General features: G+C 33.4%; 3 protein-coding genes, 2 long non-coding RNA genes and 1 pseudogene across 5 annotated transcripts; 3 read left to right on the top strand and 3 right to left on the bottom strand.

Annotated features, from left to right (window-relative positions):
• Positions 1 to 2,238, top strand: part of LOC138338255 (uncharacterized) — a 6,867-nt pseudogene extending 4,629 nt beyond the window's left edge.
• Positions 2,239 to 3,030: 792 nt separating this feature from the next.
• LOC104644957 (uncharacterized) lies at positions 3,031 to 3,561 on the top strand. The gene is made up of 2 exons (XR_738800.4): positions 3,031 to 3,172; positions 3,433 to 3,561. It is a non-coding gene; the product is annotated as an uncharacterized lncRNA (long non-coding RNA).
• Positions 3,322 to 5,319, bottom strand: LOC112942226 (uncharacterized). Its single transcript, XR_003248304.2, has 2 exons — positions 4,183 to 5,319; positions 3,322 to 4,053 (listed from the first exon to the last, which is right to left on the bottom strand). It is a non-coding gene; the product is annotated as an uncharacterized lncRNA (long non-coding RNA).
• A 223-nt stretch (positions 5,320 to 5,542) lies between these two features.
• Positions 5,543 to 12,585, top strand: LOC101249585 (leucine-rich repeat receptor protein kinase HPCA1-like). Its single transcript, XM_004230344.5, has 19 exons — positions 5,543 to 5,683; positions 6,111 to 6,231; positions 6,997 to 7,068; positions 7,454 to 7,528; positions 7,611 to 7,682; positions 7,997 to 8,158; positions 8,240 to 8,314; positions 8,479 to 8,550; positions 8,660 to 8,731; positions 8,829 to 8,897; positions 9,038 to 9,112; positions 9,284 to 9,355; positions 9,522 to 9,656; positions 9,793 to 10,268; positions 10,428 to 10,583; positions 10,664 to 10,800; positions 10,948 to 11,167; positions 11,256 to 11,491; positions 11,871 to 12,585. The coding sequence occupies exons 1-19, from the start codon at positions 5,584 to 5,586 to the stop codon at positions 12,327 to 12,329; spliced, it is 2,856 nt and encodes a 951-aa protein (XP_004230392.1). The 5' UTR covers positions 5,543 to 5,583; the 3' UTR covers positions 12,330 to 12,585.
• Positions 12,586 to 16,546: 3,961 nt separating this feature from the next.
• LOC101249863 (SRPBCC ligand-binding domain superfamily protein) lies at positions 16,547 to 17,958 on the bottom strand. Its single transcript, NM_001329568.1, has 5 exons — positions 17,777 to 17,958; positions 17,445 to 17,691; positions 17,218 to 17,376; positions 16,990 to 17,136; positions 16,547 to 16,702 (listed from the first exon to the last, which is right to left on the bottom strand). The coding sequence occupies exons 1-5, from the start codon at positions 17,818 to 17,820 to the stop codon at positions 16,577 to 16,579; spliced, it is 723 nt and encodes a 240-aa protein (NP_001316497.1). The 5' UTR covers positions 17,821 to 17,958; the 3' UTR covers positions 16,547 to 16,576.
• Positions 17,959 to 19,400: 1,442 nt separating this feature from the next.
• Positions 19,401 to 24,681, bottom strand: LOC101250164 (cinnamoyl-CoA reductase 1). The gene is made up of 3 exons (XM_004230346.5): positions 23,983 to 24,681; positions 21,781 to 22,130; positions 19,401 to 19,693 (listed from the first exon to the last, which is right to left on the bottom strand). The coding sequence occupies exons 1-3, from the start codon at positions 24,466 to 24,468 to the stop codon at positions 19,549 to 19,551; spliced, it is 981 nt and encodes a 326-aa protein (XP_004230394.1). The 5' UTR covers positions 24,469 to 24,681; the 3' UTR covers positions 19,401 to 19,548.
• Between the last annotated feature and the right edge of the window lie 2,725 nt (positions 24,682 to 27,406).

Consider the following 27,406-nt stretch of genomic DNA (forward strand, 5'->3'; position numbering starts at 1 on the left):
TGAAAACCCGGGTCGGTCGGTCCTCCATTCATCCGACCGGAGGTATGGATAACGAGGCCACCTTCACAACCTTCTCCCTTCTGTCCCTATGTTGGAATAAGGTAAGGCGGTTCGCTTGAGTTGCTCAACCGCCCCTTAGCCCGGTGCTCATGACGTGCTACGGAACCTCCACCGTGCCGGGGGAGGGGGACCAAGCAGGGCATAGCTAGCGGCATAGGAGCCGACTCGGCATCAGCGGCTTCGTGCCGCACTGGAGTAATCCAATATGTGGTTCCGCGCGTTCCACCACTTCTCCGTTCATTTCCAATACTGATCGTGAAACACCATGAGCAGCAGGATGTTGAGGTCCGAAATTCGAAGTGAAATTTTGGATTTGCCTGTTCTTAGTCGTCATGGGAAAGAAATACAGAAATAAGAAAGAGATTATTCCCTTAGAGCTTGTCCAATACCACCAGTACCAGAAATGCATCTCCTTCGCCCGCGCGAGAGACTTCTATGCCAGCCGGGAATAACGGCTCTGTTATGAAAGAAAGCGGCAGACAGACTAATTTGGCCGGTATTCCCTAATGAGTAGCTTTAGGAGAGAAAGGTCCCCCTTATATTCTCCACCCATCTGCGGAGGGTTTCCGTATCCGTCTCCGCGGAGATCTCCAGATCGTAAGACATTATCGCCTTCGCGGCACTGGACTATATTTCCGTCATTTCCGGAAAGTGCACGGACAGCCGCCATTTCCCCCTTTCACAATGTTCTCGTGAAGTTGCTCACGAATCAAAGTGTGAATGTCCCTTCGAAGTCTCGCACGCTCTTTTTGATCAGGAGCGGGGTGGGCAATTTATGTCGGTGCTGGCGCCTGCGGCAGCGCCTCTGGAGCCGCCCCCCCGTTCTGGAGCCAGCGGGTTCTGAATGACCTCCCTCTCCCTGTAGGTCGAGCTTCCTTTTCAGCCCTCTCACTTCGTTCGAGCTGAATTACATCCACCCTCTCACGGTGAAAAAAGTGGTTAACTATCTCGAAAAAATCCATATCGTCCATCCGAATTGTCTCAATTACAGCCAACTCCCCCTCCCCTGTCTCTTTCCCTATCGAAAAACCAGCCCTACTTATTTTGTTCTACAAATGCTAACCAAGTGACACACTGGGGCCATGGGTCATGAAAGAGGTTGACCCCCATCCTCCTTAACTATGTATGGCTAATGAACTCCTCGCTTTAGTCCGTTCTTTTCCTTCTTTGGGCTCGGGTCGATAGTAGCCGTGGTAGTAATGCCCCGGAGCCCAGCTACCGACCCGAGGCGCCGATCGGGAAAGTAATAAAGGGACGTTAAACGTAATTCTAGAAGGGCCTTCCCGCAAAAAAACCGAGTCTTGGCAGTTCAAGTGAAAGTTTTTTAGACTAGTCCCACTAAGGTGGTGAGGAAACTTACTTCCGAGAGAGCAGCTTTCGCCTCGGTAATTACCTAACGAGAGAGAGCCGATGCAAAAGTAGTCCTTTACGCGAGGAAACGCCAGACAGACTGACCTCTGCTAACTACGTTTTATATAGACTGGAAGCTAGAGAGATACTAAGGTATAGTGCTGCTACCAGAGAAGGCTCTTTTATGCTAGGCGTCCAGACCTACTATACCCGAGCCGCATCCCCGGCACACTTGCTATATCTACTAACGCTTCATCCTAACCAACTATACCTGATATAAAGCCGTTCTATAGAAATGAAAGACAAGAAGAAAGCAAGAAAAGGATAGCGATCGCTTTGGGAACGTCACGGGGGAGGAAGATAGAAAGGTAACCTATGACACCGGGGAATTACGCTTTTTCTCCCGCCTCAGCTTCGCGGATGGAAGGAGGGCGAGAGCGTAGCACGCACGCTCTATGCTTTTCGCCAGCTTTCCCTCTAGTAAAAGATTAGCTCGTACCCTCTCTCTGTGTCTAGGGATTCCTGGGGCATGAGTTAAGCATATAGTTGATTGCTCTTTCTTTCGATTGAGCGTCGGTACTTTTGGAGTCTCTCTCTGTAGGCGTGCAAAACAACAGAGCCACTGCTCTTCGGGGTGATGAGGTGGACAATTCCTTACTCCAGCTTCAAAGGAGCATCTTTGCATGAATCAATACTAACTCCTCAGTCAGCTGACCTTCTATTTCGGAGATTAGAGCAGAAGAACTCCGTAACGGCGGAGAGGGCTTGAAAGCCACTTGACTCTAAGGAGAGGGGCTTCGCCTCGAATCCAAATGATTTCTCTTCTTCTCTTAAGATATTTCTAGTTAATGTTCATTCTATTTAGGATTAACACCCAATATCGCGAAATATTCAATATTTGATTGATGTAAAGAAAGGAGATTACAAGGTGGGAATCGTACCTCACCGGTGAAAGTGTAAGAAGCCAAACAGAGAATAGGGTTATACACATTTCAAGCTGAACGAGTAATGTTTAAATGATGACATTCTTCTTCTTCTCCAACTTCACGATATCATCCTTGCTAGTTTGATCTCTCGAATTAGACTGGTTACAAGTCTACCATTCATACTATGGAGAAAAGAATATACGTTCATTCCGGACATTGAGAAGGAAATGTATTATGTTTAAGTATACAAAAATTTAGCAGGTTGATATGCTCGGTTATCAGTGAAAAAGAAGGTTAAAGGTAGATGCGAACATGACAGTGAAAAAATTAGAAAAAAGAACACTATAATATGCATGCTACTATGCTAGGAGAAATATATACTATTGTGTCACAATTTATGCTCTAAAGGACAAAAAAAAGTTGAAATATTGTAAAGAAAAAGAAAATACAAGGCGAGGTAATAGAAAAAGAAGCTGAACAACCCATTTATTGTTCTCTGAAGAAGTACTTTGACCCGCCCTGCCTTATCCTACCGCTTTAAGAGTTTGCCCTGCCCCGCCCTAATTGCCAGTTGAAAAGTCTCTATTTTGAAAATTTAGAGAGTGAGTTAGCTAAAAATGGAACAATCCTTCATCCAACAGTAAATGCATCAGATAGCTATCATTGATAGGCAGAACTTGAAAAGGGATTTGAAGTTGAAGTTGTCTTCTTGATTTTAATTTGTGGAGTTGATCACATGGTAGTTTCTCTGGCAATGACGCCGCAAATTCTAGTCTATTTTCTGGTTGTTCTGATCCATGTTCTGTCAATAGCAGCATGGACTAATCCTGTTGATGGTAAGTTGCTTTTGTTCTACATCTTCTCTATCTCAATTAACCAGTGTACACTAATATTTGGTTGTCTGTGAGTACTATCTTAGTTTTCCTTTTTGTAATCATATGAAGAGCTTGCCTCTTAAAAAAAGTAACAAATAATCCAGAGATTATGGAAAATATTTAATAATCTTGAGGGAACATTAAAAAATTTTCCTGCTCTCTTCTAGATATGGTCAATTAAGTGTTCTAGTATAGAAGAACTGATTCAATATTTTATACAGCTGATGCTTTTAAAGTCTCTCACAAATTGTTGGTATGGTCGTTCCGATTGGAATGGAGCAGAACCCTGTGGGAGTAGTTGGATGCAGAACTTCACGAGTGAATTCAACATGTATCCCTTCGTCAACTGCTTAAAATTACAGAAATCATGCCATCTTTCTCAATTTCAGAAAATTGTCATATCTGGAGACTCTGCATCTACTTCATTCCACTTCAGCTCCAGCATAGGAACATAAGCTACAGTAACTGTGATCACAGGCAGAAGAGTCCTCCTGGCCTTACAACTCTGAATATGTCATATTGAGTGAACTCAAGCATGCATATCCAGGATCCAATTGTTCAGGAGTGCACGATATCCAGAGTATTCTTGAAGGAAGGAAGCCTCTGGAAGACGCGAATTTGCAATGGTATCATCATATAAATCCCCTTTGATGCAATGAAGTTGTTGAATGGACCATATAAATCCATGGAAGTTGTTACCATGGTTACATTCCTTTCCTATATCCTAGCAACCGTACCGAGGAATTCTATTGCACTCTGTGCAGTTATGGTTATTGATCCCGCAGAGTTTACCCAAAGGTTCAAGCCAGATCATACAAAGTGGGCGACACGTTTTTGTATTTCTACGAGAAGAAGTTGTCGCATATAAAAGATGAGAATTTCTTTTTTTAGATTTAAATAGAGATAGTCCTAGATCGAAATATTAGGAATCAAAGCAAGAAAAGTAGCATTGATGAAACGGAGGATCATACCTTCAGCGAAGAAATAAGTTGACCAGCTGAAAGTTTTTGAAATCCCTACTTGTATGCAAAAAGAATCCAAAGAGTCTGATGGCTTTAAAGGATAGGGGTTCAATTGTTCCCTGACGCCTGGTTGCCATAACCTGATACTTAATTTAACATGTTATAACAGATTATCTACTGCTTCATGTATCTGTCTTATTATGTGTGACGATGTTATTCTTTACCTTTGGAGAGTCATGCATACAATTTATTTTCTTATTTCTATTTTAAAAAGCATTTTGAAATATTAGCTATGTTAACTTGGAATACATTTTGTATTGATTTTAAATATGTTTAAATCTATATTCGAAATCATAATCAATATGAAATAAGGAAATCATTTTCAACACCTTATATTTTTAGGGGAAAAAAATCCAAAAATTTTAACCAATAAAGATTAATGAAAAAAAAAAGAGAGAAAAATTGTATTAATATCTTTTTCTCAATAAATTCTTTCCAAAATATGAATATAAAAGAATAAGGCTACTTGCCAAATTCCCTTTCTTTGGACAACCAATAATGAGTAGTGAGTGAACCCACCTTATTAAGAGCAACATATCTACCTTACTCAACACACTGGACCCAGGCCCTCGCTTTGCATGATCATAAAAAAGACCAATATTAAAGTCACAATAAATGATAGGCAACTTACATATTTAGCTGCTCACCCAAAAATAAAAATCCGCATATAAAAATATCTTCTATTTATTTTTTTACTGTTTATCTCTTCATATTTGACTTGATATATCATTTAAGATAATTCTGTATTCAAAAAAATTCAACTTTAAAAGTTTAGTCAATTTTTATACTCCATAACGTAAAAGATTTTATTTTATATATATATATAAAATAAGGATGTACTATTTTTTTCGTCTTAGAAGAGACAAAAACATTCTAAGAGTATATAATGGGGTCCAATTACTGCATGTTGTAAGGTGAAATATATAACCTTACATAAAGGGAACTGTGATTTTTAGCCCCTAAAAGGGTCTCTGTTTTCGTGGACTTAGACTTACTTAATTATTACCAATAGGAATAATTTATTTTATTATTTAGGTATAAATAATTTTAGAATTATCTAATATTTTCAGTTAAACACGCGATAAATTAATCCTATAATTTATTTTTAAAATTGTTATTTTATATCTCACACCAAATGAGTGCTCGAGTTTACGGTTAGAGAAGACTTAGTATACGGATAGAGATATTATCCTCTTGCTGTTCATAGAACAGTTTAATCCTCAAAACAAACCAAATATTTTGTGGTTTCTCTTTCTTCCCATTAGTCTTTTTTTTTTTCTCTCTTCATTTTATTATATTTGTTGGCTTCTAAGAAGAAACTTAGTTTAATTTGCATGGTGGATTTAAACAATGGTCCAAACAAGAACAGTCCAACTGATTATCTTTTGTCTGCTTATTATTTCTATGCAAGTTTTGATTCAGCTGGAAGCTTCAACAGATTCTGGTGACTGTAAGTCATAAATATCACATCTCTTTTCCTTTTATTTTTTTAACTCTATAATCATCGATTTAACTTATAAACACCATATCGCGAATAAAAAATAACGTTATACTAGTACCTACCATAATTTAACATGTTATATCGTAAGTTTTCTTTTGATCCAATCACTTATTGTAAATAATTATGTTTTAGATGATTTGAGTTGTGAAGGCAAATTGTTTTTATTTTTTTTACTACGGAATATATTAATTTTCACTTTGATTCCTTTTTCGAGTTCATTACTTAAAAGGTCATTCGATTATTGGATACAGTAATATTTTTCGTTGTTTTGTGTTAGAAAAGCTAAATATGATTTTCTTAATCAATTTCGTTTCGTATATTCTGATTTTTTTAAAAAAAATAATTAGGGTATGGTATTTTTTTGGTTGAAAAATAGATGTTGTGTTAGAGTCACTGAAGGAAGAATGGGAAAACGTACCTCCAACTTGGGATGGGTCTGATCCTTGTGACGATCCATGGGAAGGAATCGACTGCAACAATTCACGTGTTATATCTATGTAAGTTTTTTTTTTTTTTTGTGATTAAATGAAAATTATTTAAATGAGAATCATATTAATTCAAATATTATTTTTTACAAAAATAAAAATATTACTACTTTAAATTATTATTCCTAGATTTATGATTAAAATGTTGAAAATACAAGTGCACTCGTCAAGAATTCCATTTTTCCTTAGCACGACAACGTCACATGTTTAATTCAATGTCCACCCACATCATTTGTGCCAGCTAATAATATTTTTTGCACAATTTTTTTAAAAGAAAAAATCAAATTTTTAATACAGTAGAGTCTAGAATAAATAACGGAATTATTTTCAAAAATCAGCAAAATAATTTATTTATTTTAAAAACTACATCGTAAGAAAAATACAAAATAGGTAACTGTCACTGTATTTGCTCTTCCATTTTGGTCAGTTGATCATGCGTATATATTTTTTAAAAAAAAGAAGATTTGTTATCTGTGGCGCGTGAATTGAATGTTTCACTTCAACTCGAGTGTTTCATTCTACACTAAAGAATTTAGATTTAAAATTTATTTAGGGCTTCGATACGTGAGTGTTTACGCTTTAACTTAGAAGTTTCGGATTTGAAAATTTAGGGAGACTTCAGATACGAGCTGACGGGATGGGAAACCCAAAAAAATTTATTATCTAATGAAACTAGGTTAATATCAAACCTTATTAATTTTAATTATTAAATATTAAAATGGCATTGCTAATTGTCTTTGTAATTTTGAGGTACTAATTAATGATTGTGAATTTCAGAAAATTATCAAGCATTAATCTGAAAGGAGAGCTATCTGGAGATATCGAAGGCTTGTCTGAATTGCAGATACTGTATGTCTTCTGCTCATCATAATTGAAAGTGTTAAAATTTGAAAGAAGAAAAAATTGTCTTAGTTATGTTTGCTCTGTTTTAATTTATTTATCTGATTTAAACTTGACACAAATTAATAAAAGTAAATAAATACTTTTGAATCTTGTGTGGTAACACGGTCATTTTTGTCTTTGTGCTTGCCAAAGTGTTCCGAAAGGATTCATTACAAAAAAACATAGTTTAATAGTTTGATTTGGTGCGATAAAATGAAAGTTGAGTGATCATATGTTAAATTAATCATGATCTTGAAGCACCATTTTGCCTGTGATCATGCATTGCATGCACAAATATTCTTGACTGTTGAAAGTTTTAAAATTCTATTCTGATTATCCGTTTCCTTAATAGGGATCTATCATACAACAAAGGCTTGACAGGTTCACTCCCTCAATCAATTGGAAATTTGAAGAGTTTATCAATTCTGTAAGGGTATTATTACATGATAATGGTTAAATGCTGTTAATTCACAAGCTGATTTATTAGAGTAATTTCTCCGAATTCGTAGGATCCTTGTTGGCTGTGGGTTTTCTGGACTGATACCAAACACAATTGGATCCCTAAGCCAGCTGGAATTTCTGTAAGGATATCAATTTCTTCTATTTGCAACTTTTTATGCTTAACAAATTCAAGATATTGAGGCTATGGAGTATTGGAAGAGCTTTAGTACTTTATGTTTTGTATAATATTGGCCATTTAGCATGAGATGAGTTGGATGGAGTAACTTGGTCAGTGAGTATTTATATAGCCGACCCCAACTTGTTTAGGACTGACACTTAGTTCTTTTTGTTGTTGTAGTAATTGTTGTACCCCTTTACATTGTCAAACTGTGAAGTCTTAGAGCTTCAGGTCTCTATTCGGCTACATTTCTAAAACACTATCTGAATCATGCAGATCTTTGAATTTAAACAACTTTATTGGACCGATACCAGCTTCTGTTGGTAATTTATCAAAGCTACGTTGGTTGGACTTAGCTGATAATAAGCTCAGTGGACCTCTTCCAATTTCCCGTGGAAGCACACCTGGTCTAGACATGCTTGTTCACACAAAGCATTTGTGAGTAATACTGATTACTGTCTGTTCATTAAGTAACATCTTCGTCTCTCATTTTCATCTGATATACCACTTACCTCACAGTCACCTGGGGAGAAATCAGTTCTCAGGTGAGATTCCAGATCAGCTATTCAGCTCAAATATGACTCTCAAACATTTGTAAGTTCCACTGAACTGGAAGTGTGTTTATATTTTGACAATTATTTGATGGATCAACTTCATTATTGTCCCACTCCTACGCTATGGTGGTAGCTCTGACACTCGTACCAAACTACTCCCATTTGGCTAATGGTTTCTTCTGTTTGGGTCTTGTAATTGCACAGGCTGCTTGAGCAAAACCAGCTTACTGGAAAAATACCCTCTTCATTAGGACTTGTGCAGACTCTGGAGGTGGTGTAAGTATTTCCAAAATCCATCATGTTCTTAAGGAACTCTAATAAATGTGCCATTTTTCTTGCTTTTGATTACCTGTTTTTACTAACTAGATATCCATGTATACTGTAGTCGTCTTGACAGGAATTCTTTAGACGGAACAATTCCATCAACCCTCAAAAGTCTCACACTTATGAGTGAACTGTGAGTAGACAAGCATAATGTTAATATTACTTTGATATGATCTCTTTTTTTTAATGAGTTTATCAGACCATCTATAAATTTTCTATATCACTTGCAGCTTCTTATCAAACAATAAATTCACTGGCCCCTTGCCTAATCTCGCTGGCATGAATGCCCTCAACTACTTGTAAGTTCCTTGACATACTGATGTTCTGATTGGAACTCTATTCTGCTAAGAAAATGCATCAATCTTGATGTTGTGATATCACAGATTATGTCTTTAGATTACTTTAATTTGATTTTGTGTCCAATGGTCATGTTTTGCAGAGATATGAGCAATAATACATTCAGCTCAGCTGATTTTCCACAGTGGTTTTCATCTTTGCAGTCATTGACGACTTTGTATCCATCTCTCTCTTGCTTTCGCTTTATCTCTTAACACATGCATGTGTGTATCTGTCCCTGAGTTCAAGTGACTCAGCAGAACTCACATGCATCTGAGCGTACATGTTATCTAATGAAGTGTTTCATAGAGTTTGTTATGCACCTCATTTGTATTTGTTCTGCTCATAGGGTAATGGAGAACACTCAACTTCGAGGAGAAATTCCGCCAACCCTCTTCAGTCTTTTTCAGTTGCAGACTGTGTGAGTGTTCTTTTACTTTTAGGCCACAATGCATGTCATGCAACTATTCTCATTTTTTGCTGCGTGCTAGACTTGTAACGAAGTTTGAGGTAGTACAAAGTGACCTAGTATATGATTCTATGTTTTGTATTTCAATTTTACGACAATGAGGTGGTTATTATGACAGCAACTTGAGGGGAAACAAGATCAATGGAACCCTGAATATTGCATCCAACTATAGCGGTCAATTAAAACTGATTGATTTGCAGAACAATTCCATCGATTCATTTACAGTAAGACCTGGATTTTCTTTTCAAATAATGTAAGTCCTCGAGTTACTTTTTCTCCACTTTAGCAATGAGAAAGAAATGCTGGATCATTCATGTTAGGACATTTGATTCTTCTGAATACAATTTAGTCGTTTAACAATCTCAGTTTTCTACTTGTTCACTTGGCAGACTTATGCATAATCCAGTTTGTTATGAAGAAGGATCAGAAGACTACTGTGGCAATTCCCAAACGAACTTTGGATATTCAACTCCACAAGATAATTGCCTTAAAACACAATGCAGCTTTGATCAAATTCTTAGCCCTACCTGTAAATGTGCTTATCCGTACACAGGCGACTTATTCTTCAGAGCACCTTCCTTTTCTGACCTGACAAACACAAGCATTTATGAGTCACTTCAGAAGTCTATGCTATCTTCTTTTAGCCAAAATCAGGTGCCTGTAGATTCAGTTTCCTTGAGTAATCCAAAAAAGAATTCAGAGTACTACCTTGTGTTACACCTGCAAGTTTTTCCATTTGGCCAAGATCATTTCAACCGTACAGGGATTGCCACAATTGGATTTGCACTTAGCAACCAGACTTACAAACCCCCACCAAATTTTGGACCATTCTTTTTCAATGGTACAAGCTACAATTACTTCGAAGGTGATTGATCATTTCATTGAAATGTAAATGTATTTCTTATGCACAAGTTTCATCTGTTAGCCGTACTATTAGTCGTGGTATTGTTCTTGTAGCTTCTTGTCCTCTGAGTTAATTATCTAGTTTTTTTATACTTCGATTATTGTTTTATCTTTTTTACAGTTGGATCAAGAGGAACTCACAAGTCAATTACTAAAGGAATTATAACTGGAGCAGCTGTTGGTGGTGCTGTCCTTCTAATTTTATCAGTAATAATAGGAGTTTTGGTTTGCCAAAAGAAAAGAGCTCAAGAAGCTGTTAGAAAGAGTAACCCTTTCGGTGAGTTCTGCTACTGTTCTTTAGTGTTGCTTCTAACTTTTTATTTCGCTGATGGTTACCGTCTTTTTTTATCTGTCCAGCTACATGGGATTCTATTAAAGACAGCGGCGATGTTCCACAGTTAAAAGGTGTAAAATGTTTCACATTTGAAGAGCTGAAAAAATACACCAATAATTTTTCAGAAAGCAATTTTGTTGGATCTGGTGGTTATGGGAAGGTTAGTATCAATTGACTTTTGATAATACAATGTTATATCATGATGACTGATTTAAAAGCTGTTGCTTTAATTCAATCCATGCTATCTGCACCATGTTTCGGCAAGCTAAAGCCAGTTGATCACTTAAAACTTCTCGCAAACTTACAGGTGTACAAAGGCACACTTCCAGATGGACAACTTATTGCAATTAAAAGAGCAGGACAAGCATCTAAGCAAGGCGCCCTCGAGTTTAAAACTGAGATTGAGATTCTTTCAAGGTTTCATCACAAAAATGTTGTCAGCCTGGTAGGGTTTTGTTTCAGGCAAGGTGAACAGATGCTGGTCTATGAGTTTATACCAAATGGATCCTTGAAAGAGAGTCTTTCAGGTATTTTGCATTCTCATCGACTGTTGTTTTGAAAATCAGCTGTAGGTTGGAATGCCTGGCATTGATAAGTTAGTGTTAACTTCTGCAGGGAAGTCCGGGATTAAGTTAGATTGGAAGAGGAGACTTCGGATAGCCCTTGGAGCAGCCAGAGGTTTGCAATATCTTCATGATCATGTTGACCCCCCTATCATCCACAGAGATATCAAATCGAATAACATCTTGCTGGATGAGCGCTTGAATGCAAAAGTTGCTGATTTTGGTCTTTCCAAGACGATGTCTGAGCCAGACAAGGGCTATGTCAGCACTCAGGTTAAAGGAACAATGGTAAGTCCAGACTTTACAAATGTTGTCATATGGTAGCATTTCTCAGTTTCTATATTTCTGAAGTAACTGGAAACAATTGTCCTTTAATCGTTATAGACTAGTGATCGTTTAGGTTCAATTCCTTAAAGGTTTAACATTGAAGTCGCGTCCTGATCAAATTACACACTGTGCTGAACATATATGAGTGAGTTTATATACAATGAAAGGAGTACACCGGTTAAACTGCTTAAAAAGATTCAAACATCAGTTGACTTGTGATTTTCACAGAGTAATAACTTAGGAAACTTGAAACCTGAACACTTGATATCGACATTGTTGAATAATTTTGTAACTGAACAATTTAATTAATACGAGCTGCTTTGTACATTTATCGGCTTAGGGCTACATGGATCCAGAGTACTACACAACACAACAGTTGACTGAGAAGAGTGATGTATATAGCTTTGGAGTTCTGCTGCTGGAGCTTATAACAGCACGGAGTCCTATTGTGAGAGGAAAATACATTGTGAAGGAATTGAGGCAAGCAATAGACAAGTCTAAAGACATGTACAACATTGATGAGTTTGTTGATCCTGCTATCCCCTCAAACATGACACCTATAAGCTTCAGGAAGTTTGTTGATCTAGCTTTCATGTGCCTCGAAGATGCAGGAGCTAATAGGCCAACAATGGGTGAGGTAGTGAAAGAGATTGAGAATATCATGGAAATAGATGGATTGAACAGTTGCGCTGAATCTAGATCAACTTCTGTGAGCCACGAAGGAACCAGCGCAACCTTTGATCATCCTTACAGTGAGGAAAGCCTAAATCGTTACAATGGGGTCACCAATTCGCGATAAACATCAACTCTTCTCATGGAACCAGGTGCATTGTCATAGAAATGGAAAGTCATTCAAGCAACTGTTGTGCTTTTGTGTTAGCTGTGTACACTCTGTGCACCTCTGTCATATGTGTGCGGCGTAAATAGCCTTATACTAGAAATGATTCAAAAATCCATCTAAGGATCTTCATAAACAGCCTTGTATGTTTCAACTGTTTGCTTCTGATAATCCAGGAGCTAGACTCCGTGGATTCAAAATGAGTGATTTTATTGTATTTTGGACTTTTAGTCACTCATTATACATTTCTTTTTCATTTGAAAATTATAATTAGAATAGGTCAATACCAATTTAATTGGCTAGTTGACTTGCTAAAATAAAACAGGTAATTAACTGACCCCATCTCATAAAAACCTTAATTATGATACAGATTATGATGGGACATCTATCGGCTAAAACGTATCATTATTATAATAAGTCACTTCGACTTATTTTTTAAGTTCGTAACATATAAAATACTAGTCTCTGAGGACGTGCTTCGCACGTGTATTTCATGTGAATTTTATAGATATATTAGAATGACTATAATCTCATGGAAATATATATGTAAATTGTAATGAATAATAAAATATAACAATTACAAAATTCAAAGACTAACGGTAATAAAACATTCACAGAAAACTAAATTAAGAAGTCTAACAGAATGAAAGAAAGACAAAAAGAAACAAAATATTTAAGAAAAAATACAATATAGACATTATTCTTATAAGATTGATGTATATATGGATGAAAAAGTAAGTAAAAATTAGTACATAACTCTCTGAGTTTATATCGACTCCTTTCATATTCTATCAAAATTCAAGAATCTTCATCATCTGTTTTTACTATAGAATAAAAATAATAATTTAGGTAAAGATTTAAATTTTTTTTATAATTATTATATACATATTGATTATAGATGATAAATATTAATAGATTAGATATTTCATGAGGAATTAATCTTAGGAAGTCTAGAAGTCATTAACTTTTAATTAAATTTATACAATCAAATATTTAAATATTTAATAACAATTAAATTTATAGAAAGGGTAAAACGGTAATTCAACTTTTAACTTTTTTGTTCATGCTTTTAGTAATACTAGTCTTCAGAACGTGCGTTGCACGTTTATTTTAAACTATTTAATATAAATTTTGTACTACGATCAATAATTTGTAAATGGTACATATATAGGGCCCGTTTGGCCATAAATTTTGCAAGTAAAACTTGGAAAAAAACTTGGCAAATTTTGTTTGTCCATACACTTTTTTATTATTTGGCAAATTTTCCAAATTTTCAAATACTAGAAAAAACTAGTATTTGGGCCAAAATTCATTATTTGGAAAGTTTTAGAAATTTAATTTTTACCCTTAACTTTTTATTTTACAAAAATAATATATTTATTGACACCAACCAATAATTTTTTACGTGAACACCAAAGTAGTGATGTAATATTCAATGAATATGAAAATGATGATATGGTTGTTGATGAAAGTGAACTATTGGCTTAGGGTAACAACATCGCTTCATCTTCTCGATCATCTGATTCGGAAATGCAAGCTCATCGAGAAGAGATTGTTTATAAAATGTGGGAATATTATATTAAAGAATAGGTTGAACTCTTTCAGATGAGAAAGCATAGGTTCTTCAGTGATTGCAATATTTATTTCCTTTTGTTTTCTTCTCTTTTTTTTCCTCGAATTTATATTAGTTGTATTTTCATTATCATGATTTGTACCAAGACCTTTTCACTATACGAATATTTACTTAATGATTTTTGTTGATTTGTTGCGGAAGTCATAAATCTTGTTACGTGAGATTTCTATTGTGCTATGTAATACAAATTTATGATTAGTTTGATAGTTTTAAAACTTATGGGTATAAATCATATTTCTTAAAAAAATGAAATATGTTTCTCAAATTCTATGGTCAAACACATGGTAAAATTTCACCCAAATTTTCATCCAAATAATATTTGCCAAAAATACTTGAATATCTATGGCCAAACGCTAGCATAGTATTGTACATGTTCTACACCAATAATTTTATAAAGTCCAAATAAGTAACATCTATTTAATCATTTAAACATAAACTTCTTTATATAAATAGAGAACATATTTAACTTAAAATGAACAAGAAGAGAAACATTATAAAAGAACATTTAAAACAGTTATGAAAATAACTTTCAAATGGCCATAGCTATAATCACTTTACATAAAATAGTACAAACATTCATTATTTGTTATAATTCATATAACGTGATAAAAAAGATATTATTTTCTTTTAAACATTCCTTACAATTAATCATAATGTCTTCGATCCGAATACAACAATAATGTTATTGCCTTTAACAATTCTATAAAGATTGATGACAACTTTTCTTCAGCAGTCTATAATTATGATCAGAAAGGAAATTAAAAAAGAAGAAAGAGATGATATACCAAAAATGAGAAAATGAATCTTAATTTATAAGAGAGAACATATTAACATACTTTAGTAAGAAGATCAGATGAGATTTATAAGTTAATTTTCATTTCTAGGTGACTTTAAATAGGAAAATTTTAGGTGAGGGGAGATGAAAGGAAAAAAATAAAAGAGACCTATCAGTTTCCTAATTAATATTGTAACCTTTAGTCTTCACCTTTAATTCATTGAACAATATCATTAGAAGTCTTTTTGTCTTCTTGATAATTATTGTTTCTAACAATTTAATATTAATTAACCATCAACATAAATAAATTGTAACTGGAAGAATTTGATAAATTTGATATTGGTTAATATGTAATCCTCCCTTATAGTAATTAAAATTTAATATTTAATATTTAGTTAACAATTTATTAGACGATTAATATTTTTATATGATATAGGGACAAAATGTAATCTAATTTTTGCCTAATATTCCTTTCACGTTAATTATATTATTATTATTATTATTATTATATGATATGATGGAGATTACATTAAATATACATATAGATAATAAATGATAAATATTATTAAATTAGATATTTTAATTAGAAATTAATCAAAGGAAGTACAAAAGTTATTAATATTTTTATTATTAAAATGAGACAATTTAATATTTAAATTAACTAATTAAATGTTAAATAATTAATCAAATTTCAATTTAGTACAAGATCAAAATGGTAATTCAATTTTTCACTTTAGAGCTTAACTATTATATAAGTATAGATTATAGAAGATAAATATTAATAAATTAGATATTTAATTAGAAATTAATCTTAGGAAGTCTAAAAGTCATTAACATTTAATTAAATTTATACAATCAAATATTTAAATATTTTATAATAATTTAATTTAAAAAGGGATAAAATCGTAATTCAACTTTCAACTTTTTTGTTCATGCTTTTAGTAATATATGATTATAGGATATGTTATGGCTTTTCAAAGTTCAAATTGATGAAAAAAATACATTATTAAATATTGATCAAAATTACATTATTAATTTTCGAAAAGACAGAAACTTATTTACTATGCAAAATACAGTACACATGAACCCATGATGTTTTCCAAAAAAAATGTCAATTCTCATTTAATAATGTTAGTTGGAAACTAGAACTTTATAATCATAGCAACCACTTATGAAATTAATTAATAAGTGGATCCATATTATAAAAATGCTCCTGTTATCATATTGTCTCTCCAACTTTTTAAAAATATTGGAAATTCCAATTCATGCTATATAGCTATCGACGATTATTTACTTAAGGTAATAATTCAAATTTTCAAAACTTTTCTTATACTAAAAAATATGCCATGGTCCTCCCCTCCCATTTGATTCAAAATGTTAATAATTTCCTTTTCCTTTTCCTTTTTCTTTTTATTTTTTGGTAGATAACGAAGAATCACTACTAGAAATAAAGTTTTTTTATTGCGGAGTTAGTGGAAAATTTTTCATCTTATTCCTTCTAACCAGTTCATTATGAAAACGCATGGTGAGAAATAATTTTTTATCGAAATATTGAGAATAGTGATTTGAACATTTTTTTCTTTTCTCACTAATTTAATTAGATCATCTACAAGAATAGCCACTGAATATTTTTCAGCGAAAAATTTCAAATTAGGAAATAATAATTTTTAGTAGTGAATTTCACTTATGATCAAAGAAGTTCATATTTTTGTATATTCAAAAACTATATAATATAAAAATTACTCACTTCTCTTCTCATTTTTCTGCTTTTTTTTTTTTTGTACAAAAGTAGTAATTAAATCAAGTACTATCATCACTATTGGTAGGGCTAGAAAGCACTTGCTTTTTAAGGTTATCAATGATCATAACCAACTTTGTGTTCAACCGATTCACGAAGCATTTTGGTAACCATCCTGCTGGATCCAACTGCAAATTTTCATCCCAAAAAAGATAATTTAATTTCCATTTTTATTTAATAAAATTACAAAATATATGAATAAACGCGTAAACTATAGTCAATTAAGTCAATGAAAACTATAATTCACGTTTCAAGGACAAAAAAGAAAGAAAAATACTCCATCAGATAATTAATTTCTCTTTATCTATCCAAATTTTGGTGGACAGAGTCACACTGTGCATATTTTTTCTTTTTTAAGAAGTAATATATAATATTCAAAATTTGAAATAATCGAGATACATGTGAATAACATTACCTGGACAACGTAAGTGACCATGCAAGAATCATGATCAATTTTCTCAACAACCCATCCAGATTGCAACAATAAACCTCTTATTGCATTGTTTTGCTTTGGGTGCAAACCTGCTGCTATCTCTTTTGGAAGTGAAGCTACTGCTACTACCTATAACATTAATGAACATTTTTTTAAAAAAAAATCAAATGTGCGTTTATTATCAACTTGCAATTTTAAAATAATACGTACCAGTGTTCCATCATCCATAGTTTCACGACGTTCATAGACAATGAATTCTCTGTTTCTGAATAAAGGCTTCGAATTTTCCCCAAATCTAAGACGTATAATACTCAAATTATCTTCCAAATCCTTTATGTATCTTGCTTCTACTAAGTCCCCGTCCCATTGCTGTCATTTTAATTTCATCAATTCACCTCTATATCATTATTTTAGAAATAATTTAAATTCAAACTTACCCTTGCAGCATCAATGGCGTTAGCTACAGTGATGAATTGTTGAGGAGAAACAGATTTGAGTAACCAACGGCTACGGAAAGTGTGAAGGGAACCTGAACGGCGTTTAGCTATCTCAACGCCGTTATCTACGCCGAGTATTTTCCAGCCATCGTTACAGCTTTTTGAATCTGAAGCTGATAACAACTCCTGGATGCAATTTTCACTTGCATAGAACACATATCTTCTCAATGAGTCCTCACTAATTGACCTGTAATTAACGAGTCTGATATGACAATCTGAAAAATAGAATGAACGATATAAATAAATAAAAAAAGTATAGTAGTATAATTTACCATGATCTACTACAAGGTGCAGGACTAGAAGTAAGATTACTCATCTTGAGCCACCAAAAAAAAGGATATGTGAGAGCTTTTATTTTAGTTTTGTTCCTCAAAATGAGGGAAAATATAGATGAATATATATGGTTGAGAAGGGGGTGGGGGTTGTTAGATCAAAGTACAATGTTAGATTGTTTTGAAAGAAAATAATGGGAATTGGTTTAATATTTTATGTGTAAGTAACGTTTAAATAATAAGTGGGAAGAGTTGATTGTTGCACATGGAATGCCAGAGAAAACTCCATGATTAAAATTGCTAGTCATTATCTCCACTCTTCTTTCAATTTTTCTCCTCTAATATTAAAAAAGTTTACTAGTTTCTAATTTTTTTCTTTTATTAGTTATTATGTTTGCCGTTACTTTCTTTTATATATATATATTTGAAATTGTTATGCTTGAAATTGAAGGTTTTTTGAAAACAGTCTTTCTATCTTTACGATATAATTAATAATGATAAGGTCTGAGTATACTAAAATCTAGATATGTTATTGTTATGATGTTTGTAATATAAAAGAGGCTATCAAACATGCCATGTGCATCGTCTTCCCCACTCTCTTAGCCCTTTGTACCTTTTTTTTTCGAATAAAAATTAAAGAATCTTTTTTTTTTTTTGTTTAAAAGTATAGAAAAGAAAAGAAATGAAATGAAGAAAAGGACTAACAACTAAAGCCAGACTAATATTGTTGAGAATTCATTTATTTTTCTACCAAAACTTGCTTTGGCTATGGGTGACAACAACATACCCCAAAGGTTCCATATTTTAACTTTGGTCCCCTCAATCACGTGCCACTTAGCTAACTCACAAAAAAATGTAAAACAAACAAACAAAAAAAAGAAATAACCTAAGACAAAACTTAAATTACTTTTTTTTTTCTACTAGTGTTGGAATTTGTTATTATAAATTTGAATCCATTCAAAGTAGTAGAATAATTTAGCAGTATCACAGCCAAATCAGTTCTCTGTACTTATTTAGTAAGACAATTTTACTTATTACTTTTATGCTATTTTTATAACTTATCTTTCGGTGATCGAAAAAAAAAATAATCAGTTTTGGAACTATTCTTCTGAATTCTGATTCTCACACATTGACAGAGCATGGAGTGGGAAGGAATTCAAGAAAGCATCAACAATCAATCTTTTTGAAAGAAATAATATGCACCATTTTAGATTTGATCGATAACAACATATTCGATATAATCCCACGAGTTAGATCCGAAAGAATATCATGTACGTAGTCTTTTCGTTATCTATGTAAAGATAAATAAGTTGTTTCTGACTAATCCTCGAGTATTGTAACATAGGAGACTAATAAGAACGATTGATTGATGAAAAAAAATTTAACAATGATTCATAATATGTGAAGTCTTTATAATAAAGTTGAATATCTCATAGTAATAATCAGCTCTGGATCCCTAATAAATAGATAGATTTTAATAATCATATTTTTTTTAAATAAGTGTCCGTTAACAAGGGTAATCTATTGTTTTAATCATTAGTGTGAATTTAAAAACAAAAAAGGGTCATGATCCATTTAATCTCATTGGAAATGTAAAGCAGGTATAATAATTATCATCACAGGGTTTCTAATAAATGAATTAAATTACCCAAAAAGACAGGTATTAATAATTCATTTCATTTAATGGTGTTATTATGAATCCATCTATAAGCAAAAAAAGAAAAAAGAGAGAAATCACGCGAATTTTCAAAAAGCAAGTGGGATCAAGATAATTAATTGAGTAAGCCTTTGGCTTTAAGGCTATTCACTGTATCCTTAACTGCATCTTCAACTGGGGTGAAAATTAGTCCCAAATCAATCAACTTTTTAGCAGCATCTTTGCAAGCCACCAAGCCTGGCTGGGTCTCCCCTGTGAACCTGTATTCAATTTTATCCACTATTATTGGAGACAAGACTAGACCAATCATGCAAGAAAAAAAAAACCTTTTTTTTCTTTACAAAGTTGTATATTATCAAAGGGGCAATTATTAAACTTATCAAACATATCCAATGTAATCTCACAAGTGGAGTCTGGAGAGGTCTTGTGTACGTAGACTTTCCTACCTTGGGAGGTTGAGAGGTTTTCTCTGATAGGACAAGTTTATCAAAGCAATTACAGAAGTGAGGAACTTTCAAATTGATTAAAGCACATTGAATGCTAAAAAAATGAAGCCTAGAGTCAACCTGGTTATAAGTCATAGCTAAATAAATGCACTGAGGAAACATTTCAATAGAGGCACATGGTAGTTAGGAGAAATGGAAGGTTTGATAACTCCACACAACCAGACAAAGTGGATTGTACTGAAATAAAATTTGAATTGTACCAACTTCAGTATACATTTGAAAATCAGTTATCAAATAAAGTTAAGCTGATTATGCAGAGACATTGCTGCAAATTATGAAACGTCGGCCATGAATTACAAATTACTTATAACAACATATTAACGAGATTTACATGACTAAATGAAGCTGAGGCTGAGGCCGAACTTCAGCAATAAGTCTCAGTCGTAAAACTATTCAGGATAACGAGAATAGAATCACTAAAAGAAAGGATAAGCTGAATAGGTAACATGGAAGGTGACCAGTGGGACTTGGAATGCTATAGATGTAGCTAGCACTTCATAGTGGGGTTTCTTTTGGGTAGCCTTACAGTTTTAAAGTGGGGTTGTAAAAGGCCTGGATAACATAAAGGTGATCTTGATAGTTGTGACTTCTGAATGTGTTGTGCAATTAAGATTCCTTTGAAGCTAATACTTGAGGTGGGGTCAGGTAAGAGCAATTTGTATCTATACTCCTGCAAGTTAGGTATCTACTGTACATGTTAGTTTTCATACCGAAGAAGTGGAAGGCTGTCTACATCACACCCCTTGGGATCCGGCCCTTAACCTGGCCCCTCCAAACGTGGGATGCTTTGTGCACCACGCGGCCCTTCATACCTTAGTATAGAGTGGAAGCTCCTGCTACCCCACTAATATAGAACATGTACTAGTTGATTTTACATCAAATGAAATACTATTGCCAGTATTTAGTAATCACTTCATTCTGCACAAGATTTTTCTATGGAGTATAGTATTTTTATTGACCTACTTCCGGTGTACCCAAACAATTTATGTGTGAATATAAACTAATACTTCTTTTAAGCTATTCAAGTTAAACGTCATATATTCACGATTCAGCTTAATGCTCTAAGCAATTTTAACCATATTCAGTATTAAAATCCCAATCAAAACAGTTGAAAAGCTGATTGAGGGGATGTTGGAGGTAGCTTTGAAGGACAAAAAAGGGAGTAATTAGTTGAAAAGCTGTTTCACTTTTTTAAATAACATAAACTAATTTTTCAGTTGAGGAGTTGGTGTGCAGAAAAAGGTAGTTCACATTTATTTGGGGAAGGCCAAACAAAATTAAGAGTTCTCCAACAAGACGGGAGGAGTATTCAACTAATAAGGTTGTAATAGAAGTGACGAGAGGGAGTTGCTCGGATAGTAAGCACCCCTCACTTCCAACTCAAAGGTTGCGAGGTGCAAAAGGGGTGGGAGCTCCTAGAGGAGGGTAAAAGAAAATAAAAAAGAAAAAAAGAAAAAGAAGTGACTGTCTATATGTTTATGCCTGAAGAAAATCTAGTTAACAAAACTTCGTTCCCAAGTTCTTCACGTGGAGATCAGTTCTTAATGACTCGACCTGCTCATTTCTTATTGTTGAATCGTAAAACAACGTCGAAATTTAAGTTTATCATCATTCAGTTAAAGAAAGCATAGCTGAATTCTACGACTTTGAGTAACAGAGGAGAAAAAATAATTAGTCGGCTATGTCAAATCCATTGTTGATAAAGATTAAATGCAATTCGCTGAGACGAAGACAGGACTGGTTTAACATATGTAAAAACATCCCTTTTCAATGTATTTCCTATTTTTGCATATAACAGAAGATTAAACTTGAGGATAGTTACAATAAAGAGAGAAGCAAACCTGTGGACAGAGAATTCGGGGGAAAGTTTTGAGACTCTGTCAGCAAAATCACCAAACTGGTAAATGCCATTGGTACATAAGTATCTTCCAGAAGCACGGGGGCTCTCAAATAACAAAATCTGTGCCGCTGCCACATCTTTGACGTGCACAGCCCCTAACCAATGATACTCTTGGGTATCTGTTGATCCCTGAAGCAGTTGTTGCAAAACAGCGCAGCTTGCATTCAGTCCAGGTTGCAGAAGTTCACCAAGACATGTAGCTGGATTAATTGCTACCACATCCAATCCATTCTTCTCCGCAAATTCCCATGCAGCCTTCTCAGCAAGTGTCTTTGAGACTGGGTACCATTTCTGTCATTGAACTCAATTATGATTTATAATGTTTAAGAGCTCTTTGTCATACATGGAGAGGTAATTATATCATACTATATGTCAATGGGGGAATCAGCAACGGTAAGTTTTGAATCCTTGCAACTTTGTTTAAAATAAAAGTAAATTTAGAAGTCAAGGAAATCAAATAGAAAGTGTCCATATATTTAGACAAGGTAAATAATTAAGTAGATCACTCAACAATATTGGATTATACAACATTATTAGAGTAGTGGGATTATACAAGCAGTAATCTCAATATAAGCCTAAAGCTATGAAATAAGAAGTTTTAACATGTTGATTCTCACTTACCCAAAATAGTTCAATTGGTACACGCACGATATAGGCTAATTAAAAAGCCTTTTGTTCAATCTCTCGTGGAGTCGAATTCTCATTGTACGAGTCAAATGAGTACTAATCCCCTAAAGCTAAGGTAGTGTTCTTTTAATTATTATAATTAATCCCTCATCTTCAGCTGGAACTTTAATTCCCTACTACGTGTGGCATATTTGGTTAACAAGGAACAATAATCTCTTTAATAATAAAAAACTTTCTATTTCATGTACACGGGCTACTCAACAAGCCACATAATATCATTTTTTGGCTGGGGGATCCACTGGAAAGGTGCCTAGAACCCAATTACAACTCAAGCAGATACCCCCGAAACCAAATTATTATAAACTCAATACTGATGGGGCCTTTACAAATATGTTGGATAGGGGAGGCATAGGAGGAGTTTTATAGGACCACAGATGGTCATTGGATACTAGGCTACTGTATGCATATTCCATATACTACTATCACTGAAGCTGAACTAAAGGGTCTATTCCATGGCCTAAGCTTAGCTATACTTGTGAACCTATCTTCAGTTCAAGTGGAAATTGATGCAGAAGAGGTAATCACATTGCTATCATCTTCCAATGCAAAATATGCTAGTAATATATTTTACTTGATTGCAGGTCTGCACTTCGACAAGTCTATGAAACACTGGAGCTTTGGCTACAATAACACTTTTTGATAGCCCACCCCCTTTTACAGAATCGATGGTCGAAACGGATAGTCTAGGCACCACATTTTGTCAACAAACAACTTTTTGTAACTTACCAACTGATGGTCTAACTAGTGAGGCATGTAATGCATCTCACCCTACAAAGCCACTAACCTCTCTTTGTACTTCTAGAATAGGGCCATCTACTCCCTCTACTATTTTATTTTAATTAATGGAACTCATCTTTTTCTACCAAAAAGAAAATAGTAATGTTCCTCTATTGGAATGTCAATTACTTTGGCTAAAGTCAAACGTGTTTTTTTTTTCTTTTTTAAGATTAGGTGATTCGCAGCTGCAACAATCTTTATCACGGTCTAAGGATGAGCATTTTATGCACACAGAGTACATAGCTACTAATTACACAGAGTACATAGCTACTAATTACACGGAGAATGTAAACTACACTAACCATCCGTGTGGCAATCGTGTTAATTGTTGTTAATAGCACCTAATTACAATTCACAAAGTTCATTTAGAACTCGTTGTCCCTAAATATATGACACCTTTTATGTTTTAAGAATCAAACTTTACGCATAAAATTTTTAATATTTTTTTTAAATTAAATATATATATTTATAAACTACTTTTAAAATAATATAATTCATTCACCATAATTGATAATTAAAAATGGTTATAATATATATGAAAAATTTACCATAAAAAATAAAATTTCAAATGAGACGGAGATAGTTATTAAATTTCAAAGTAATCCTAAGATGAATTAGGTGAGCTTAAGAAAAATAAATTAATATAGATATCACGTGTATATTGGTGAGAGAATGACACCTGGCGGGACTTGCAGTAGTCAAGATCAGTCCACGACAACTCATCGAAGACCTTGTTTTCCGGCCAACCAGGATTGGGGACCATGGCCGAAATAGAGGAAGTGAGCACCACGCGCCGAACATTATACAACTTCGCCGCCGTGAGCACATTGATTGTACCCTGTACGGCAGGCCCCACCAGCTCCTTCTGCGGGTCCACCGGATCCTCTAGCGTACACGGCGACGCCACGTGGAAGACGCCGCCGCCACCGCATCCCTCAATTGCCCTAGAGACCGCATCAGCGTCAAGGATGTTGACTTCGTGAACCAATATTCGCACGCCGGGGTTAGACGCACCGGCGAGAGAGTGGAGGTGCGAAGGATCGGAACCGGGGAAGATGGCGGCGTAAATGGCGGTGTAGCCGCGGTTGAGGAGCGTCTGAACCACCCATGAACCAATGAATCCGTTGGCTCCGGTGACGCAAACCGGTGGTTTTTCGGTAGACATTGCTGGAATTGCGTAACAAATCGATTAATTGTTGAACATCACAAAAAATAGCGATGTGCATTTGGTTAAATAAAATTAAAATTATTTAGCGAAATTTAGCGAAATATATATATATATATATATATATATATAATTAAAAAGAAAATTATCCAATAATCTCACTTTGATATAATTCATTAGAGTTGTGATTTACTTAGCAGTTATGATTTAGATAAATAACAATACTTTAATTTTATCCTTTATTCTCATTGTGATATTATTCATCAGAGTCCTAATTTTTCATGGTATGTACTTCAATATTTGCTTAGGAAGTATGATTTAAATAAATAACAATACTTATAGGTAAAATAAAATTTTATCTTTTAATTACACTTTGATATAATCTATAAGAGTCATCATTTTTCATTACACTTTGCTTCGATATTTACTTAGAAAGTATAATTTAGATAAATAACAGTATTTATACTCTTTTTATCTTTTGAATTTAGATAGCATGATTATAATTGACTCATTTAATAGATAAGGAAATTTTTTTTAAAAAAAATTAAAGAATATAATATTAGTGATATTTTATATTAATTGCAAAAAGAATGTAATATGCACAAGTGATCATTTTCACAATGATAACTATATAGTCATACTAGTGTTTGTGGCAATTAAAATTTAACTTATCATCATTAAAAAATTAATGAAGTGATAATGTACATTAATTAACTATAGTCAAGTAAACAATGTAAATATGCAAATACATAATATAATCACCAGACAAAACTAAATTTTTACATTTGAAAACTACGATAAAGAATCATAATTTAGGGGTAGCAAAATAGTCCTTCAAATAACTCATTCGTTAATTATATCAATTTGTTTCAGCTCAATTCATTAATTACTAAATTGATATGTAGCTGACTCATAAAAAGATTGTTAAAATATTTTGACTTTTTTTATTTGATATGGTAAATATAATGATAACAAAGAAAAAATAATTTTAACAAACACTAAAATTATTATTAAAAAATAATCAAAACTTAATAAGAATTGAGCATATTGAGTTATAATCCAACATTTTAACCAATTTTTAGCTCGAATAACTTTTCGACAGATGATTAACCCATCTATGTATTAATATTGAAATCGTTTCTGATTGATTGTTTGAGGTTTGAAAGAAGAGATCCGAGAGGGCTACGAAATACGAATGCACTTGGGCTAGCCCATTAGTCATAACAACTGCAATAACATATTTCTATAGCGTTTCATGAGTAAACGCAGATTTTTTTCGTTGTCTTGATAGGGTAAAATAATTTTTTCGATAAATCCTTGGCTCTAGAAAATACAAGTGTAGCAGCTATGTGAAAAGATTCAAAAAAAGGAAAATATCGACATTACAAATATTTATAGAGTCAACGCATGATAAAATGCTAGCATAATCCTAAGCCTTCGTACTCTCTCACTAAAGTCATATTTACGATTAGTTGAAGACTAGTCATTACATATCTTATCATCTTTCCTTAATTTTGTTCAATCTCCCCCGAACTCTCTTGTTTCCATAAATCTAAATCATCTCAATCTTATTTTTTCGTATCCTATGGCTACTCCCACCTTGGCCTTGACCCCTATATCTTCATTTCCCACTTTATTTTCAACTTCTAAAGAGAGAGAAATGTAATTGAAAAGCCCACTTGTGTATGAACCGTATTTTGGGCTTGAAAAAAAAAAGAGCCCAAACCATCTAAATAAAAACAAATTTAATTCGATTTTGAATTGAATTTACTCATAAAATTCAATTATAGTCATATTTCATGTTATTTCTGAGACGCGTCATATAAATCATGTAATTGAAATGAGAATTATAAATCATAGTTGTAAATTTGATTTCCAGAGGCTACACATAAATTTGAAGGTTAAGTCACAGTTTTAGATGATAAATTGCACTTTTAAAATGTGGATTATAAATCACCAAATATGTATGAATATTCACTAATTTAATTCATTATTATGATCTGAAAGTCCAAATAAGTTGCATTTCATAAAATGTGATTTTAAAAAAGTGGCGTTTCTCTCAAAAACTAATAGTAGGATTTAAGTTTTAAAAATTAATAGTCATGTAAGGATTTTCTATACTCTATGCAGTGCAATTTGAGATGATATAGCTAGTAGGTTGACTTGCAATTTTGTTCTTGGTTATCAATTGATAATGTTATTAAACAAAATAACAGTAATTATATTTTACTAGACCGTGTCATTATATACATATTTTTTTGTACTACGATTAATGTATAAAACTTAAACTCACAAAAAAAATTTAACTTTTTTAATTCAAAAAGAAATCAAAATAAGCTTCCTTACCACCATTTCACAATATGGTAGTAAATCGACAATCTAGACAAGAGAAATTAAAATCTTACAATACTACATCATATAAGACAAGCAAATAACTTGTAAAGTTGTTTTTCTACTTTGTACATTCTCACATGGAATTAAAATAACACATACATCTGGGATAAAGACATTCATGTGATACACCAGATGAGATTATTTTTTTAAAAAAAAATTTAGATGTTTCGAACTTAAGCATAGAGTATGAAATGAATCTATATAATACAAATCCCGATTAGTCACGCTATAATATAAACAAAATAAATAAATAAGCAAACAAATGAGAGAAGATGTATAGTTGTACATTAATGTTGTGTCAATTTTTAGCTGAGATAGAAAAAAGGAATCACGAGATGTTTGTCTTCCTTGCCTACCCCAGCCCGTTTGTTGCACGTCACTATTCTGCTTAGATCAGTTTCGTACTTAATTTAAAATTATAAGATTTAAAATAAATATAATATTATTTTTAATAAAAAATATTAAATTCAAATGAACCGTAATTCTCTTATATAAAGAAGAGCCAGTTGAGATGCTTCACCTTTCTTTTTCATCGTCATGCCTT

Source organism: Solanum lycopersicum, chromosome 1, assembly GCF_036512215.1.
Source record: "Solanum lycopersicum chromosome 1, SLM_r2.1".
In the NCBI taxonomy this organism is placed as follows: Eukaryota; Viridiplantae; Streptophyta; class Magnoliopsida; order Solanales; family Solanaceae; genus Solanum; species Solanum lycopersicum.